This window comes from Bos taurus, chromosome 10, assembly GCF_002263795.3.
Source record: "Bos taurus isolate L1 Dominette 01449 registration number 42190680 breed Hereford chromosome 10, ARS-UCD2.0, whole genome shotgun sequence".
In the NCBI taxonomy this organism is placed as follows: domain Eukaryota; kingdom Metazoa; phylum Chordata; class Mammalia; order Artiodactyla; family Bovidae; genus Bos; species Bos taurus.
The window spans coordinates 48,891,416-48,910,844 of record NC_037337.1 but is presented as its reverse complement, the minus strand read 5'-3'; the positions used below and the strand labels follow the sequence as shown (position 1 = coordinate 48,910,844).

The 19,429-nt window shown below is 45.8% G+C and overlaps 1 protein-coding gene and 1 long non-coding RNA gene across 4 annotated transcripts in view; both read right to left on the bottom strand.

Moving 5' to 3' along the window:
- Positions 1–18,421, bottom strand: part of RORA (RAR related orphan receptor A) — an 809,950-nt gene extending 791,529 nt beyond the window's left edge. For 2 of the 3 annotated variants that reach the window (XM_059890518.1, XM_059890517.1), the window contains exon 1: positions 18,155–18,335. In XM_059890518.1, the coding sequence (XP_059746501.1) occupies positions 18,155–18,320 (166 nt within the window). In that variant the 5' untranslated portion in view covers positions 18,321–18,335. Of the gene's footprint in view, positions 1–18,154 lie in introns of all 3 variants that reach the window. The other variant, NM_001192861.1, reaches the window with a different exon arrangement.
- Positions 8,046–16,625, bottom strand: LOC104973154 (uncharacterized). The gene is made up of 2 exons (XR_809298.4): positions 10,526–16,625; positions 8,046–10,284 (listed from the first exon to the last, which is right to left on the bottom strand). It is a non-coding gene; the product is annotated as an uncharacterized lncRNA (long non-coding RNA).
- Positions 18,422–19,429: the final 1,008 nt, after the last annotated feature.

Below are 19,429 nucleotides of genomic sequence, written 5' to 3'. Positions count from 1 at the left end.
CCTATATACATCCTAATTTTCTCAGGTGACACAGTTTACCTAATCTGTGAAAGAAAAAGACAGAACTGGGAACAATAGAAATATGTAAGGTGGGCTAAAGTTATGGATATCTTGTTCTTTGAGGAAAAAATAAAAGTAAATGGAATAAAATGAACTCTCTGAAATCTTGAGTAATAAAGCAGAAAGATTACACCACTCTAAGACAACTAGGTTTATGGTCATAAAGATCTCCTCTGAGCCATTTCTTCTCAGGATGCTTATAGAGCCTCAACTGTTTACAACCTGACATTGGACCCTTTCAGCAACCTTTTTGGCACCAAATTGTAGAAGACAATTCTTCTAAGGACCAGGGGGGGGCGGGGGTGGGGGGGTGTGTGGTTTGGAGATGATTCAAGCACATTACATTTATTTGCACTTTATTTCTATTATTATTACATCAGCTCTATCTCAGATCATCAGGCATTAGATCCCAGAGGTTGGGGACCCCTGCTTTAAAACATAATCCAACCTTATGCTTCTTCAGCAGGAGCCGTAACTCTCTTCCTGTATCTCTGCACAGAAAGGCCATGGCCCTCAGCTTCCCCTGGCTCTTGGGATGGTGGCCAAGTGAAAAGTCAAGCTGGAGAACTCCCCAAGGTGGGTCTCAGGTAACTGGCTGGTTAGATTTTATCTTGCGTGGGTGAGCTAGCCTCACTAAGCCAAGGAGGCACTTGGCTTGGGCTGAGAATGATTTCTGTTTAGGTTTCTTCAGGCCTTGATTCTAAACAGCCGGAAGAAAGGCTCCGCTGTCTCGAAGGGCACCTTTCAAGAGAAACCAAAATAGGACGCTTGCTGAACAAAAGGGGACTGTTTGGCCACCAACGTGCTGAACGGGGTCTGCCCGTAGAACTGGAAGGGCTTTCTTGCAAAGTTAAAAAGACTGAGAAGAAAACAGCAGCAAGAAAAGATTCATCCAAGAAATCACCCACTCCAAACCTTCCTTCCCCCACATAAGTGCCAACGGATAAAATTTAAACCTCTTTGAAGAAAAGTCCAGCCAGAGCTCAGCTTTCAGGTCTTAGAAGGCACCAGCGTCCCAAGGCCTCCCCACTGTCAGATCAAACACACACAAAACAGTTCCTGATACAGGCTTGGTTTCCCCCATACCATACAAAACAGGCTTTTGTGTTAATCTACTTACTGCACGGTGGGGAAAGGACTCTAATTTCACAGCTCGGAGATAACACAAATAATTCATGTGACATATTAGCGGAGTATCTGTGGGGAAAGTGTTTAGTTAGAGCTCATTGAAAACAATAGGAGCTTGGCCACCACGTCAGAAGGTGAAGAGAGGGTCCTTCCAGCAGGCTAAGCCCCCTCCTGTCGCACACCTTGGAGTTGTTCCAAGTCAATGGGGCTCCCTAATTACACAGCACTTCTTTATTCTTTAGTCTGTCCATGGTCTGGGACATTATCAGCTTCTTTCCAGGGCCTTCAGAGGCCACTGAATACGTGAAAGGCCCCTGCAAACTAAGTGCCATCAGTGTGCAGACCAGCAATTCCATTAGAATCATCAACATTGTCTCCACCTCCTTACCAACAAACTACTTGTGTTGTGCATTTCTCTGTCTCTTAATGGTAAACTTAAAAATAAAAAATATTCCCTTATCTTCCCTTGTTTCCCATGGCTAGACCCATCCTTTGAAGATCTCATGTTCTTTCTCAAGACCTTCTTTCAAGTTTTTCTCCCATGAAGTCTTTCTCCCAGAGCAGTGTGGAGACCTCTTCACAGCGATTATTCATTCTATTTCTCCCAACCTTGAGGTTCTGCCAAGCATGAGGCAGATTCCCTTTAGAGACAGGATAAATCAATCCTGGGCTGTGCAGAAAGTTTTTAAAAGGTGGGGGTAAAGGGCAACAACTCTACAATCATCAGTTAGACATGATGGGAAGGAGACCACCACCCAAGCAGATAAAACTCAAATGCAATCTGGAGCATCGATATGCTTTAAAACCTCACTCTGAATTAAAGACATTCTTGGTTTGGGGTGTGTGCGTGTGTGTGTGTGTGTGCGTGCGTGCGTGCGTGCGTGCCTTGTACAGGATTTCTGAGTCTAAAGCCAGTTTTTTATGATACTTTTCTCTGTCACTGCACCAATTCCTCCTCTTTACTTTCTCAGCCATACCCACCTGAACCTTAGGTGTATTTTCTCAGTATTGCATTTCAAAATCCAGCAACAAAACCTGATGTAAAAATTTCACCTTCAAAAATGCTGCTTCATAACATCTCCACCCCAGCTATCCCTCCTGGTTAAATGATTGTTTGTTTGTCTCTTTAATTCCACAGCTGACATGCTGTCTCATACTCTCTGCCAGACCCACATTTCCAGCTGCCCAGAAGACACGTCCCCAGCACCTCCAACTCAGCCCATCCAAAATGGAACCCCTGTCGTCAAGCCATCCCAGCCAATAATCACACCCAACTCTGGGGTGACTCGCTGCTGTCACTACTTCTATCATGCACCTCCAATTTCACCTCTGAGCCCCATTCCAGCCCCAGCCTGCAGTATGTCTCTCCAGAATCACCACGGACATCCCCTGACTTGGCTCCTTCTCACCATCAATCCTCCACCCCAACTTCAACATACTTAGGCTTAAGTACTCTGTGTGTGTGTGTTCAGTCTCTCAGTCATGTCCAACCCTTTGCGACCCCATGGACTGTGGCCCACAAGGCTCCATCCATGGGATTTTCCAGGCAAGAATACTGGAGTGGGTACCCATTCCCTTCTCCTGGGGATCTTCTTGATCCAGGGATCGAACCCGAGTCTCCTGCATCGTCAGGTGGATTCTTTACAGACTGAGCCACTAGGGAAGCCCTTAACTACTCTATCAAAAAGAAACAAGGTATTTTTCACTTGCTCAAAATTTTGCCCTAGAAAAAGGTCCAAAAAGCTTAGCTGGGTCCCTGCCTTCTTTCTCCATCTTCATCTCCTGGTCCTTTCTTCGGCAAGGCTCAACTGCACTCATCAACCTAAACGTCTCATGATCCTGCACTTCATGAAACTTGGCCTCAAACACCTGCTCACTTTTTGCCCTCTAGCCAAATCACTCGCCATTTTTCAAAAAATTAGGCAGATGAACCCAGTGAGCTTCCCCTGATTCCTTTTGAAGTCTTTTTGCCCTTATGTGCATTATAATTTTTTTTAAATATTATAGCCCTCTCCATATTTTTTTTTTAAATTACTAGTTAATGTGTCTTTTCTGTTCATCAATTCCTTTCATTCAACTCTGTACCTCCACTGACCAAGAGGGGATCTGGCACATAGTAAGTGCTCAATTAATACCTGATGCATCAATGAAAGAAGGCAATTTACTGCATCACCTTTAAACATCTGAAGCTTTCGAAGAATATCAGATTTTCTTGTCTCATCCCTGTTGTGCCTTGGCTGGCTCATTTTTCACATATTGATTCTAAACTGTACCGTCACTAGCATCCTGAAGGCATTCACTGAATGCCCAAATAAGAGACAGAGATGTACAGAAGACTCAAGACGGTCTACAACACTGCCCTCCAGGAACTGAGATCAAAGAAAAGATAAACTGAGCTGATGCAGCAAAATGTGACTTCAATAAAGGCTGTAACTAATTAACGCTAAAACCAGAGTGTTTGCTACTGAGAAATAGTAACGGACAAGACCAATTAATACCAACATGTTGTCAAACACCATGGTAATTTTCATTGTAATATTTTATTGGGAACGATATGATACTGATTTTTTTACCAAAATCTGCAATAAACTTTCTTTACTATTTTCTTAATCCAGATGCCAGCCATGGATGCTGTGTACTTTCTCCTCAAATGTTCATGGAGTTTAAAAATCAACACGGTTGATCTGAGATACAGAAAATGCTCAGTTGTTTATGAAGAAAATTTGCTTTTGATATTTTTGATTGTCAGAGTAAGCATTATATAATGAAAGGTAAATATATCTTAAACTATATAAAATCTCAGATTCCCTGGTGGCTCAGACAGTAAAGAATCTGCCTGCAAATGCAGGAGACCTGGGTTCAGTCCCTGAATCAGGTAGATCCCTTTGAGCAGGGAATGACTACCCACTCCAGTATTCTTGCCTATAGAATTCCATGGACAGAGGAGCCTGGTGGGCTACGGTCCATTGGGTCGCAGAGTTGGACACAACTGAAGCGACTGAGCATGCTCACATAAAATCTCAACTCTTCGGATGAGGGGTTTCTGGGGTTTCAGATCACCAGGTCGGGGTGCTGACTGACAATGCTACTGATGTACAACAATGGAGTGAGGGCAGGTGAGAAATGCAGAGCACCATCAAAATCCCTTCCAGATGGCCTCTGCACGAAAACATGGAAAGGAGGTAATGGAGTCAGAAACCGAGTCCAGAGATGAACCAAGTAAGTCTTCAGGACCTCCCTGGACATGGTTGGAAATCCATGTTCATTTACTGCCAAACTTGCCCGGTGATGCCAATCCTCCTGCAGGTTCAGGGCTAAAGTCCCTGGAACCAAAGTGAAGAGTAATTCACATGCCCCACTGGGAGCAGCCATATCTGAGGCCGCCTTCACACATCCCATTTCTGCTCAAGGGTTAGCTTATGACTTAAGGCATAAAAATATGTCTTTATCTTTCTGCTGTGGCAGAAGCTGTTTGGCCAGTGATCCTTCTTGGGAGATGAATGACAGAATAAAATGACCGCAGTTCTGGGTCCTTAATGCTTTTTCCCCACCTTGAGACATGTCCATTAATAGAGGCTCTCAGACATGATAATAAGGATGAAAAGGCTGAAACGAATACACGAAGCCTTGTTTTCAAATGCTATCCTTGATACTATAATTGACTTGGTCAGCCATAACTGATACCTGTCCCCAGGCAAACCAACCAAGTTGTTAAAAAGGCAACACAAGCAAGCACTTTAATGCTAATCACGCGTTTTCTTTTTGATCTGCCTGACTGGTACAATATGTATATGCCTGTGTGTGTATATGTGTATGAAAATGTGTATATTTGAAGATATAAAAACTTACTTTTTCACTGAACAGCGGTTTATTTTCATTCCCTGACTGTTCAGTATTATAGGATTGGGGCTTCTCTGCTAGAGTCTGCTTCTTAAAGACCAGCTACTCTAAGTCTGTATGTGTGTATCACCCACACCATCACAATACAGATTAGACAAAATAGATGCTTAATGGTGTAATTCACTTTACAATAGCACTATTATTACAGCATTACTCTATTTTCATTACTACTGCACATTAGAATCAGCTTCCAACATGTTTGAGTGAAGAAATAAAACAACCTAATCACTGTGCCAATTAATTCTGTAAAAGTCATGTAGTATATCAAAATGAAAACATTTTCACAGCATCCCAGGAAGACAGGATTCCATGCCTGACTCACTTCCTCTAGCTTCCTACGCTTCTACCCCACCACACTTTGACCTAGCCTAGTCCAATTACAAGCCAAAAATCAATCAAAGACCCTTAGCAAGCTTAACTGATTCTCTAAGAAAGGATATTATAATCCATCAGCACACCCTCATCTTGTGCTAACATTATTTTCCCAGATTTACCCAACGTCATTGTAGTCCCAATAACTACTCTTTCTCACGCTGTTCTCTCATCAGCTCAAATACTGTAACAGCAGAGTGATTTCAAGCAGGTTGTGAGTCTCAGAGAGTATTGCTTGCAAAGTGCATGTAAATTATTAGATTACATTACAAGTGAAAGACTCAGCAGTGGGTCACCATAGTGGAGCATTAATGTAGAGCAAGTTGAATGGGAACCCTTGCAGACAGGCTTCTCCAATGTGATTTTTTGGCAGGGAGGAGAAAGTGACTACGGGGGAAGGGAGGGCAGGCAAAGATGGGGTGCTGAGAAATGAGACATGAGAGAACACCGAGCACAGTGGGGTGGAGGGTGCTCCCCCAGCCTCGATGGTTGGAGGGGGCAGCCAGCAGTACTACGGGAATAGGGAGGACAAAGGGGAGGGGAGCAGGCAGAAGTGGGACTCTCCTCTTGTTCAGTTGCAGGTATGGTATATAACCTCTGGGAAACCCAACAGGTGGCTGATGGGCTTGAACTTAAGTGATTCATCTGAACTTGGCAGAATCTAGCCTATGGCAGATGAACTGAAGGACTGGCATAGGATCCAGTCCAGGAGAGAGAACTGGTAGTTAAATGAAAGGCCCTTGATGTCCTGGAACTCATTAATTTCACAGAGCAACCAATCAGAAACAGGAAGCAAAAGGGGCTGCAGACCTGAGGAGATGGGGAGAGGTAGATGGAAGGGCTCTGCTTCTGGATGTGCTTCACCATCACCACCGTCACCAGAGTGACACTGGATGTGTGCCAGGCATCACGCCAGAAGCTGTATGGGCATCCTCACAGGGGAGCTTCTCAAGCACCTTGGGAAGCCGGCATCATTAACATCCCCAGTTTTCAGGTGACATAAGGAAAAGACTGAGTGGTGAATGAACTTACCAAAGGCCACACAGTTAGCACACCTGGGCCCCACTCCCAGCAGGCTTGTAACAACCACGTAAGCTGTTCATCATGGTCTGAGCTGCTCAAGACTGGAGCAGGCCTGGGCCTGCCACAACAGAGGGCAGGATTGGTGGACCCAAGAGAGACAGAAGTGGGACAAACTAGGGTGGCTGGGTCCAAACCCAAGACCCAGTTGGAGGTAGGAGCAAGTAGAAGCTGTGATTACAGAGCTGAATATTCTAAGAAGTGCAGACCTGAATATTCTGAGATGACAAAGAGCTCTCCAGGGCAATGTGGGAGACAATCTGTACAATTGATGAGCACCTACTTTTTGCAAGGCGTTGAGCTGTGAAGGAATACATCATGGAGCTCATCTTCTTGGGAGGACCTGACTCTTGCCCAGGAAATAATACTAGAAGACAATGTAAAGAAACCTGGAAAGGAAGAAGTGACATGTTGATTGAGTGAGCAAAGTCATCTATGTGTCTGAACACTGTAAAAGAGAACTACAAGAGGGAGAGCGTGAGTCTTATCAGGAGCTAGAATGACTGTAGGATCTCAGGAAGCAAGGAGATTGGACCAAAAGTGGGAACTCAGATGGGGAAGAGGAGGAGGAGGAGGAGGAGGAGGGCCTGTACTAGTGAAAAAAGAAAGTGAAAGTGTTAGTTCCTCAGTTGTGTCTGCCTCTTTGCAACCCCATGGATTGTAGTCCACCCGGCTCCTCTGTCCATGAGATTCTCCAGGCAAAAAAACTGGAATGGGTTGCCATTCCCTTCTCCAGGGGATCTTCCCAACCCAGGAATCAAACCTGGCTCTCCTGCAATGCTGGCAGATTCTTTAGCCCTAGCCCATACTAGGAATAGAGAGAGAGAAAAGAGGCTGAGGTCAAGACAGATGTGGAAGAGAAACCTTAGAAATCTTTGGTCAAAGGAGACCCAGACAAAGGGCTACACCAAGATGTCACGAGGAAAACTTAAGATCAAGCAAGGCAGGGATTCTGAGTTCCCTAGTCTATTGCTTTCTTCCCAGAGCTTACTTAGCACAGTGCCTGGCACAGAGAAGGTGCTCGGTAAAGTTTTGTTGATTGAAAGACTACCACCCTCGTGCCTGTACACAGTGATGACAAACTGCAAGCAAAGGGATTCCCAGAATCTATATGCTGAACCAGACTAGACAGATGCGTGTCTAAATGAAATAGGATGTTAATGAGCATGTTCTAAAAGGGCATAAAGATCCTGAATGATTACAAATAACAAGTATTTACCTTATTTTCCCTCCCTAAACTCTTCCTTGAAATTATAATAAAGTAACACTTGGACTCCCACATCAGTGACTATGGAAAAACCTCCCTCCCTCCTTCCTTCCCTCCCTTCTTCCCTCCCAGTCAGGCCATGGCCCACAGAAAGGCTGCTTCAGCCTCATGCCAAGGATACGGGTTTTCAACTTCATGGAGCCACCCATATAGACGGTGAAACCAATCTGGTGGCTCACGACTTGTATTTTGTCTTTAAATAATAGAGGAAAAATAACAGAGCATTGCAGGTAATGGATAATTTATATGCAAAGTTTATTGATGTGTGTGATATATCTGTGTACTGGATTTCAATATATTGCGTTTTTCTCATAATAAACACATGAAGGACACTGCACTAGAAGGGCAAGAAATTCCAATATGAGGACACTTGTTTTCATATCCAAGCTGAATGACCTTTGTTTTCCTGGCTAAATACAACCATCAAAGGTGCTGCTCTTTGGGCCAGAAAACTTGCTTCATCCTGAAACATCATGAAATATCCTGCAACATACTAAAAGTTCAGAATCAGTTCCCTCAAAGTAGCATCAGTTTCAGAACACACAATCTCTTTGAAAAAAAATTAGATTTATTTTTTTTCCAGTTACAAAAATAATACACACATTAATGCAAGAAACTCGGAAAATAGAGAAGGGCAGAGAGGAAGAGAAACTCATAGATAACCCCACTATCCAGAGATGACCACTTTATCATTTCATCATTTATGTACATTTGGGCCCATGCGAACATATACACACACACACACACACACACAGTTTTTATAAAAATGATCCCATTCCATGCACACTACTATGAAAGCTGTGACTTTTCACTAAGCACAAGATCCCAAGCATCTTCCACTACAACATGAGTTTTACTGACTACATAGTATCCCATTTGCAGACTTGCTCAGGAGCATCCCCATAAACAGCCCAGATAAACCCTCTGCCTTGAGGAAAGATGACAGCTGCTGAGAGACGCCCTCCCCCACTGTACAGCTAGGGCTGGCTGCCTCCAGTTCCAGAGAGTTTAAAGGCTCTAAGAACAGAATGCCGTACTCTACATCCCTTATTTTACTTTCTATTAAATCAGAGCAGGAGATGCAGACACAATTTTCACTATGCCCCTGAATGGCTTTACTGGCAGAGCCACAAGCTTACTAGCTAATTTTTAAAGAATAATAAAAATGCCCGATGGGATTAAAAAATAATAATACTGAGAATGTTCTGCTATTGATGCACAGCCAAGACAAAGTGTGTTGACCTTCAAACGTATCTCCACCTAAGGCTTGGTTAACTGATACCTATTGTAATAGCCTCAGAGGGGGGCATCTCCTGGTGGAAAGGAACTTACTGGAACTTCTGAGCATCTTGACACAGCATACAAGTGGAAGGAACATTGTTAGGGAGGAAGAAGATCTGCGTTCTAGTCACAGCCTTGTTACCTACTAGGAATGGGGCCTCAGGCATATTCTGACCTCTGTGAAAGCCAGTTTAAAAGGGGAGAGAGGGTAGATGAGATGATTCATAAGACCCCTGCTGGCTCTAACAGGTTTTAGTCTAATAAAACATGACCAATGGCAGTCTCATGAGTGAGCCCTACATATATGTGAACATGTACCCTCACGCTCAAGATTAGACATCAAGCTTTAGAATTTTCTAGAGTCCTCTCAGGGGAACCCCATTTATTATACTGAATCTCCTGGGAGTCTCAAGAAAGTTTAGCAGCTCACCAATCTTGAGGCACTTTCTGTGCTTATTCAAAGAAACGTGCTTATCCAAAGTGGGTCACGAGTGCCAGAAACGGTAAAATACAATTCCGGCAATTTCACCCTTGTCAGCATCAGTCAACCAATATGATCACTGAAAGAAGCATCGTCTTTGATGATCAAAGTATTTCATTTGCCGTGCTTTCCCCCTGCTTCATTACCTGCACAATTGAGAGTTATGGGCAGTTCACCCTTCCAGGTGCCCTGTCCTTTCAGATATATTATCCTTGTCATGCAAACTTTCCTGGGAGTACATGCTGTATTGTCACTATGGCCTTCTTACCATCATTCACTGGCTTTATGATTGTACAGTGAAAATGAAAAGCAATGCAGTTTATTTAAAAGTTTTTAAACTTGTGAAATATACCCTTGTTTCTTCTCTGATTTGACTCTCAGAAATCCATTAACTTTTAAGCAGTCACTCCTCCCCATGATTGGCATCGATCTTAAGGGATGATACAGGTCTCTTTGCTCCTGGAATGGCGGCATCCCATCAGAGCGTCTCTTCTCCGTCTCTGTCCATTTCTTCAGGTTTCTTTAAAACTAATTAGAAGAGTCAATAAACACGCCCGCCAATTCCCTTAACACACTCGGAAGCACATCGGCCTGCCCTTCAGACCTGTTCTTGTTCTGTTGCTCCAAGTATTCCCTTACCTGCCTTTGTCAATTGGCATTCTCGACAAGTTCGTCATAACTTCTCAAAGTGTCAACTTTTCCTCTGTTCATCGTCCTTGTTAAAGATAATTTAAAATTAGAAAGGCACGTTCCCAGCCATTACAGAGTCAATGCTAATTTCATTCTCTTTTGCACGTAAGTCTCCTTCCCTCTAGAGATTCCCTTCCTTGGTTCGCAGCCCCCACTCCCCAGCCCCCAAAAGGCAGCATCCTTAATCTCTGTACGCACGACCCCCTTCCCCTGTTCCACCACTCTTATCTTCCCTCCTCCCAAATACTTCACCCAGCGAAACACACTTTAGTATGTGGTTCTCCTTCCTTCACTCCACTTCTGAGAGAAATGTCTGTGTCTGGAGATTGTAAAGTCACCTTCAGGAAAGAGGCATACAGTCGGCTGTCAATTAATCAGGATAAGACAGAAAAAATTACAATGTGTGCAGTTCTGCTTCTCAGTACATGCATTTATGCTTTGGGGATCAAGAGGATTTCTCGCGCACAACCTAAAACTCGCAGCGATACCTTTTTGTTGGGCTATAATGAATTCTCTACCTAGCAGCAATTCTCTACCTAGTCATTAATAGTCTGGATTATTTAAAACAGTGATTAGCATACTTTATTATAAATTCAAGTGTTGGCCCCTCCTGTTTCTCCCCCATTCCGTTTCCCCTCTATTCTTTGCAACCTGCCTGATTCTCCTCAGTAGCACTCTTTGCTTATAAGTCAAATGACTCTATATGTATTAATTTTTAGTCCCACATCGAGTTTGACACATAGATTTTAAGCCAGTTTATTCTCCCCCATTAGGCACAGAACCAAACATCACCATTCTTGTCACATACACAAGTCCATCAAGTTTCAGGGTGTCATTTATACACCCTTTTATTGCTTCTTACTTCTTTCACACACGCCTACCACTTACGTACAGCAACTTCACAACATTCATATTTCATAAACTTCATCAGTATTCAGCCAAATCCTCCCCCGAAGTAAGCTAGGTATTTTTAACAGTGCGCTGCCTTCTTTCACAGGCGTGAGAATCCTGCACTGGGCGGTACCCTTCCTGGTGCCCAGGAAGAACCTCATCTATCACGGTCTGTTCACGGATGCAGGCACTTCCTAACTGTTTTCAAAAACTTCATGATCATTGATGATCAAAACTCCGATGCCCGATCACGCTGTTAGAGATGACTGGAGGCTGGCGATTATAAATCCTCTACACCTTGATTATTCCTCTGAGCTCCAGGGAAAGCAGCATGGGTGCCTGGGAGGGCCTGGAGGCCTCCAGCACTTCACAGACTGTGTGAAACCTGTCCTCACCATTGTTGTGGGCCCTACAGACAGTGCCTTGGAGGCCGCTTTCTGTGGACAAGACAACCACCAGGAGACTGCAGGGCCACGCCACTGCCAATGTGCCACAGCACATAATGTGATGAGACGGTTTGTAATAATGATGTGTCAGTGGAGGCCATAAACGTATGTTAGGAAAAAAATATGTTCTTCCACCAACACAAGGGAATTGCTACCTATAATTCCTTTTAATATTAGCACGCACGTAAGAGCCAGACCTGGAACGGAGCCTGCCTAACCCATGGGCTATGGTACATTTATACTTCATTATGCCTCACTCCACTTTTCTAACCATTTCTTGAGACAACCTCCTTGGTGTCTTTACTCCAAAAGCAAAGTAATAACAACAACAAGGCTGTCACAAAAGAACACCAAGACTCCCAAGCTGAATTTTCGACAGTAGGATATCAAAGATATCACAAGACAACTACGGACAACCATTAAGTCAGCTGGGAGGGCCCTGAGAAAGTCAGCCCTTGATGATGCGGTACCACACTGTCCAGCGAACAAAAGCCTAAGCTTGGATAGACAGCTTCCTCTGGGGAAATCTATATGCTCTTTATTGGCATTCTTAAAAGTCTTCCTTCTAACTCTAGAACTTCCTAACTTTCAGGGTTGATGAAACCCTTTCAACACATATAAGGAAGAAGCAAAATTAGTTGATATTTCTGTGTACCATTACACAGGGAAAAAACTGCATAATGTTATGGTAATACAACACATAACTTATTTGTAAATACAATAGCTTTGCTAAATTTTTGAGAATGAGTTTACATTTTCTAGAGAAAGAATTAGCGTCTAGACTTGGATTGAAATTTTAAAGTAAAAACCTTAACTAACCAGAATCAACTAACTGACATGAATTTCTATTCTGCTACTTGCAACTCAGAGAGCAAGGGAGGTAAATAACAAAACAGACAGATATTGAGGATTTAACCAAAAAAACAAACAAACAAACAAACAAACCACCAACCATTTCCAAGCTACAATCAGGACAGATTTAGCCCAATCTCTAACACCATCTCCATTTACAGTTCTATAATGTACAATCAGAACTCATCCTCAGAACAGTGAGCCTGTGGTACCCTAAGGATCCCCAAATCTCTAAGAAAGATTCAATTACATCCCCAGTGTTCTTCCCAGGGCAGGAAAGGGGACCAGCACACTTTCAAACACATTTGATAAGGAAAAGACAAAAAGTGCTTCTGCTCACTGTGCCAGAAAAACAAATTCATCAGTGACGCTTTGAAACTCTTATAGAAAAATCATGGTTTATTGTATCTTAATCAATGCTTGAACACTCATTATCTGGAGAGTTCTGGGCAAGCATTAATTCACAAGGATTCAATTGTATTTTTCTTAACATACAGCTTAATAAGATGGGTGAACATTTTAACAGCTCATTTCAAACCAACACTTGCCCTTCTGAATGAGATACCAAGGGAAAAATAAAACAAATCTTCATTTAAAAAAAAAACATTTTATTTTAAATGATGGAAGGGAGAACATCTTGGGGAGACAGAGAGAAGCAAAAAGGAGGTTGTTCTTAAATTCTCAGCAAGGAAGACAGTCTTCATTTTCAGAAAGGTACTGTACATTCGAGGTTGGTGTTCGCTCTGGCACCTGAAGGCCTTTCAAAGCAGACTCTTCTTGCTGTACAGGAACCTATCTCTAATCTGGGATGAATGGGTCAGGGGTCCCTCCAGGAGGAAGGATGCTGTCTACCTCAGAGTCTCTGCACACTGGCTTGTACAAGACAAAGAGGATACGATATTTGAGAACAGTGACATTTTCTATAAAAAATTTTGCACATGGGGCAATCACATTACAACTCTCTCCCAGATACCTGAAATGTAGTTAAGTATTTTGCTTCCACAGACAGAAATACATAGATGAGCTTAGAAGGAGACTGGAAAAATGGTGGGGGTTGGGGACAGCACCTTCAGAAAAAGTGGTACGTGCTATAATGGCCCACACTCCATCAACAGGGTTCTAAGCAACACCCAACTTAGTCAGTCCTTCCGACATCACACACACAACTTCCTCAAGGTAAGAATGGGAGAATCAGGAGAAAACTGTGCATCTTAACTCAGAAGTGACCGAGTATGGCTCATGGAGAACACCTGGGCTTGCCTGATTCACAGTCCAAAGGCTAGCTCTGGACAGGAGTCAGTTTGCTTTCAAAAACGATTCAGCTGTCACCAAAGACCTTCTGAATATCTGCATTCGGAGGCACTACCTATTGCAATTAACAATCCTATACCTCCCTACATCCCTCATAGGAGTCTGGTGTAGAAACAGCAGTATGCACTGTACCCCCCAGCTCTACCGACTTGAAAACACAAGCTTAATGTCTCTTGGTTAGGGGGTCCGTCCCTGCAACCTCCATATTTCAGTTTCAGAAACCGAGATGTTTTCTAAAGCCAAGGGCTCCTTTTAACACCAGAAGATTTTGGAAAATTCCAGCAGGTGACTAATATTTAAAAAAAAAAATGTCTGCTGTAAATGTTTTTAGCCACTCAGGATTTGACTTCTGGATTAATAATTCAATTCTTTTTAAGAAAGAAGGGGGAAGCAACAGAAAAGGTTTTCATAATCATCCTCAAATGCATTTTCTAAAATTATTCTATTACATTTTTAAAGGGTATAATTATAAATGTTTTTATGAGCAATTTACTGGAAAATGAAAGTCCCTTAGTTTAAAAAATAATTATTCCATCCCCCTGGCACAGAATTTTATCCCAGCCAGTAGCTCTTTCAAACTACAGGGCATCATTTGTTCACTGGGGAGAGCCAGGTCCACGTAAGAAAAGCTCATCTGAGAATCAATCTCTAGAAAACGCTCGAAATTGCCAGGCAAGAGCACCGACCAGAAAGTGAATCAGCCTAGACTGAAGTGGTGAATTGTGGAGAAGTACTTTGAGAGGCAAAGATTCCTGTGGGTCTAGAAGTCCTCAGGGCTACAACTAAACTTGTTAACTGATTTTAAGTCAATCTAAGCTCAGCTTCCAGGGGGTTCGATCTCAACCCAACTGAGCTTTTCAGTGTTAATCCCATCTTTTGGCTTCAATTTTTCCCTTAGGTCAGCCTGCCCTATCAGCCATCCACCTGCAGCACCGGTGTTCCAGACCACCGATGTGGCACACAGCCCCCTGAGGATAACTTTAGGGAGGTAGAATGTGTAAGTTTCTGGCATGCATATACTAATGAGATTCTGGAAGAGGGTTTTTAACAACAGTTATGTCACAATGCTCAGGGCTCCCTGAAGCCCCTGAAAGCCTTGTTAAATTAAAGATTCGCTGTGGTTCTTCCGCTTCATTCTTACTTCCCATGTTGTCTCCTGCCTTTCTTCCCTTTCATTGGGCTGAAAGATGGGCTGAACAACAACAGCCATCATTAAAAACACCCTGAAAACAAAACAGTTCTGCTGAAAATGCTAACATACCCTGCCCCGTTGTAAAAAGAAAGGGAGGCCGTCTTTCAGATTATAAAGTCACATATTTGATTTTGGAAGTGCAGGCACTAACGGTGCACGGTCCATTCACCCGTGGATTCCCAGGAGTTTAGAATCCAGCAATAGCTTCAAGTCTACCTAGGTAATGTCTCATGAGGTCACCTCAATGTCATGAGAATCCTGACCACAATCTCTGCAGACTGCAAACACTGGCTGCCTGGAAGCTAACCCCGCTACCTCCCAGGAAAGCATCCCCCAGATCAGAAAGCGGCTCTCTTCACCCAAGGCCAAAGTCTCCACTCAACCCTCCTTGAGGTTGAAAATGCTGATTTTAAGGTGATGGTGTTTGCTTTTCCTTTTGCGTTGTGTGCCTGTATGCTTTAAGTATTAAAAAGGCGTAATCACCTAGTGTGTAGGTTAATTTCTTTCCGATATTGTAATTTATGCAACATTAATACTGGATGCCAGCTCCAATTTTCTTGCCGCTTACACTCTGGGAGCCGACTTGCATATTCTGCCAATTCCATTACATCATCTGAAAACCCAAACATTTCCCATTTTCAAATCACTCTCATCTACTGAGCATACTTACACGTTCCCTCTTTTTCTCCCTAGCTCACATGCACAAAGATTGGTACCCCCGAGGAGCAGACAGTACATCTGAGGTTAAAGTCTGCAAATGCACATAATTTCTGGAAGCTATTACTACTGCTGTGTTAGCTAAAGGATGCCTCCATCTCTGACCTTCCTTTTCCATTCAGACTGTTATATAACCGAGTGCCTGCGTGCAGGATGTGAGTTGAGTGTTTGGGCCTTACCTCCTCTCCCTCCCCCCATTAACTCTCCGGAGGGATGGACAAGAGGTGGGTTCAAAGAAGAGGGAGTGGGGGGTGGCCCACTAGGGGGCCAGGGGATGTGGGTCAGCAGGTCAGTTGCACAAGATGCATCCTATCTGCACTTTGTCCCTCTTCCCTTGTTGCTGAGCCTCCGGGGCTGGTGGTACCGAGAAAGCCCCATCGGTTATATAATTTGCAAGAACAGCAAGTTACGGATTTGCTAGTCGGTTCTGCAGCCTGCCACCCTGATCTCTTGCAAGAACACCTTCTGGCAAGAATGACACCTGAAGATGCTAATAACACACGGGAGGGGGATGGCTAAGACAGAGGGGGTGGCAGCACAAATCAGAAATTAGTGCGGCTTCCTACATACTATGTTCCCCTCTTCCAAAAAAAAAAAAAAAAGCCTCAGAAACACATGAAGGGGATTTTCTCCAGTGTTTCTGATTAACCCTGTTACATAACCCGCTCGCATTCCAAATCCACCGTCTCAGGTCTAAATATACTCTTTGCAGCCAAAAGCTCTCTACACACAAACTCACCCAGCTAGCGGCAGGTCCCGGCCCCCGGCCCCATCGCCCTTCCTATACTCCCGACCCTCGCTGCCCCCTCCCTCTCCCTTAAACAGCGGTTTGATGTGTTCGCTCTTCCGAAATCGCCTTTAATTAAATGTTTTTCGCATGTGTCATCCTGATGGCTTTTACTGTACTCGAATTCCGTGAATGGGAAAGCGCCTGGACAGGGGGTGTGGCTAAGGTGGGGCGGGGGGGGGGGGGGCGGGGGGAATACTGTAAAACAGCCAGCACATGATCAGCCATATTCCTACCTCCAACTCTAACACTGAGAGGAAAGGAGGGGCTCTGGGGCCCCCCACTTGCCTCTTCCAGCTCTACGCATCTCTGCCTGAAGCTGAGTGGCAAGAGGAGGGGGTCCGCTGGGCCAGTGCCCAAGCCGGGGCTGGAGATCTCTGTCCCCCAGCCCTGGGCGGCTCGTGCGAGCTGGCTTCCTCCGGAGTGACAGGCGTGATTTATACATTATTTACAACAGTAATTAAAGCCATCCTGTTCTTTATAAACTCTGGGCGTTTTCAAATAACCCCCCTCCCAAAGAAAAATCCCACACCAGGTTCCCATACCTTTAAAAAAGAGGAAAGAGGATGAGCTTTTCCCAACACTCCACTTTAATTAGAAAAAAAGCAAGGAGGGGTCATGGAGCCGCCCCCCCGCCAAACAGACACACGCACACAGATCCTACAAATGAAGTGTGTAAAACATTGCCCGGGGTGGGGGGCATCGATCGCACTATCCAACAAGCATTCAACTCGCACTGACCATTCCCAGGTTCTTGCAGAAACGCTTGGCGAGGGAAGGATTTCCCAGGGCTGAAATAAGTTTGGGTGCCTTGCGATCTTTCTTTTTCTGCTTGTTTGCTTTTGCAGACGCTCACTCCGAATGCGCGTGGAGCGCCCCACAGGACCGCCGCCGCCGCCCCGGGCGCGCTGACGCGCACACGCCCCCCGCCAGCCTGGGCGCCGGGCTGCGAACCCCGGGTCTGCAAACTTGCGCACCTCCCCTCGCGGCGCCCGCCAGACAACTTGGCGAGCACCTCACGCGCCAGCACCCCGCTTCCCCCAGCCCTATTTCCAAATCCCAAATCCACGGCTGTGCTCCAGGGAAGGTAACCACGTCGCTCCCCCGCCCCAAGTCCAGAAGCGCTCCCTTTCCACCCCGGGGGAGGGGGGGCTGCCCTGATCTCTCACTTCTAACACCCCTTTCACCTCTGCGGGGGGCCGAAAACCCACCATGTCTCAGGCTGCCCGGGCCGACACTGTCAGGAGGAGAAAAGGTAAAAGGGGAGGAGGATGGCCATCAAAAGGATTTTTTTTCCCCCCTCTTAAAAGGACACTGCCGCTTTAAAAGTTTCTTTCCCGGGCCCCCACTCTCCGGTCCTCCGTATTTTGGGGGAGAGTATTTAATTTGAGCAACGCGGCTTTCTTCCTCTCTTTGCAGAAAAAAATCAAAGCCAGGGGGGTGAGCCCGCCGGCTGTCAACCCTCCTGCCGCCTCCCCCGCCCCCCTCTCCTCCCGCAACCCGAGAACGGGCTGCAAAAGTTTGCAACATTTCTGGGGGGCGGAGGGGGGAGGGGAAGGGGTTGCTCCGAGCTCCAGGCGCCGCGGCCAGCTAGCGCGCGGCCCCCGACCCCGCGCCCCGGGCGCCCGCTCCCGGCCGCCCCCCGCTCCGCGCCGGGGCTCCCGCCGCCCCCTCCTCAGCCCCTCTCACAGCCTCCTACCTCTGCTGGTGCTGGAATAGCTCTGTCTGCGCACCGGGGCGGGCGGCTCGCTCTTGCGGGCGGATTCCTGGTTCAGCGGGGTCTCCCTGGAGCCGGCGGCCGCGTCCGAGCCGCTGCTGCCCGGCTCGCTGGCGGCGGGGTCGGGGGCTGCCGGAGCTGACTCCATGTTTTTTCCCAATGTAGAGATCGCTGGAGATGGCGAGCTCCGAGACTCCCTCTATCTTCTGTTTTCAGAGCAACTCTATGGTACCAAAAAAAAAAAAAAAAAAAGGGAGAAGGAGACCGGGGAGAGCAAAAGGGAGAGAGCAGGCGGCGGCGGGCGGGCGAGCGAGAGCGCAAGGGAGCGCGCGGAGTGTGTCTGGGTGGACGTGAGTGTGCGCCCGAGAGGGGATGGGAGGCGGGTCTGGCCACAGGCAGCGCTAGCGAGAGCTTCTCCAGCCGGCCCCCACACCCACATTCCCCACCCTCCAGACCCCAGACCGAGAGCCGCGGACTGCTGCCAATTTTGGGAGGTGGGGAAAAGAGTGGAGGAGGAAGGGAGAGCCTCCCGTGCCCCAATCCTCCCCTTCCCTCGGCCCAGGGACAGCAATTAAGATTCGTGAGATTGATTCTGTACCTACTTCTGGGACTCTCTCGGGAGCAGAACTCGTCCCCATCAGCAGCCAGCCTGGGAAGAGACAAATCCGATTATCCACGTTGGGGACCCGCAGGTAGCTCCCCGCCAGCCCAGCCCAGGACTGAGGAGATGCTAAAAAGGACTTCGACCTGCGCTGGGGGAACTGAGGGTGTGGCACTTCTTACTTTGGGATGGGACGTCCAGTGGGTTTCCCGTATCGCTTTGATGTAACTGTGTGAGTTTAGCATTGCCACGGAGAGCCAATTTCTGGTGTGGTTGGAAGAGGTCCCTTTCAGCTCCTTCGCAGTTTTCTCCGAGAAGGGTCCAGAAACCACTTGGCAGGGCAATTTCTACTGGAGAAAACTTTGGCCTGTTTGGTCGATGACTATCTAAGCTGGATGAAATATGCCACACTGCATCTAGTTCATGCGTAGCTGCTAATTGTCAATTCCCATGGTACTACTGCTATTAAATGTACAGTCTCATCCATAAAAGATATACTAGAGAGGCGTTAATAACATCTGGATGATAAAATTCAGATAATTAACAGCTTTTAATAAGTCACATCATTGTAGGCATCATTCTGCACTCCCAGCTTTCACTGAAACTCCCCAGCACATAGTAGGTGCTGAATGAAATCCAAGGGTGGCAAAGAACTG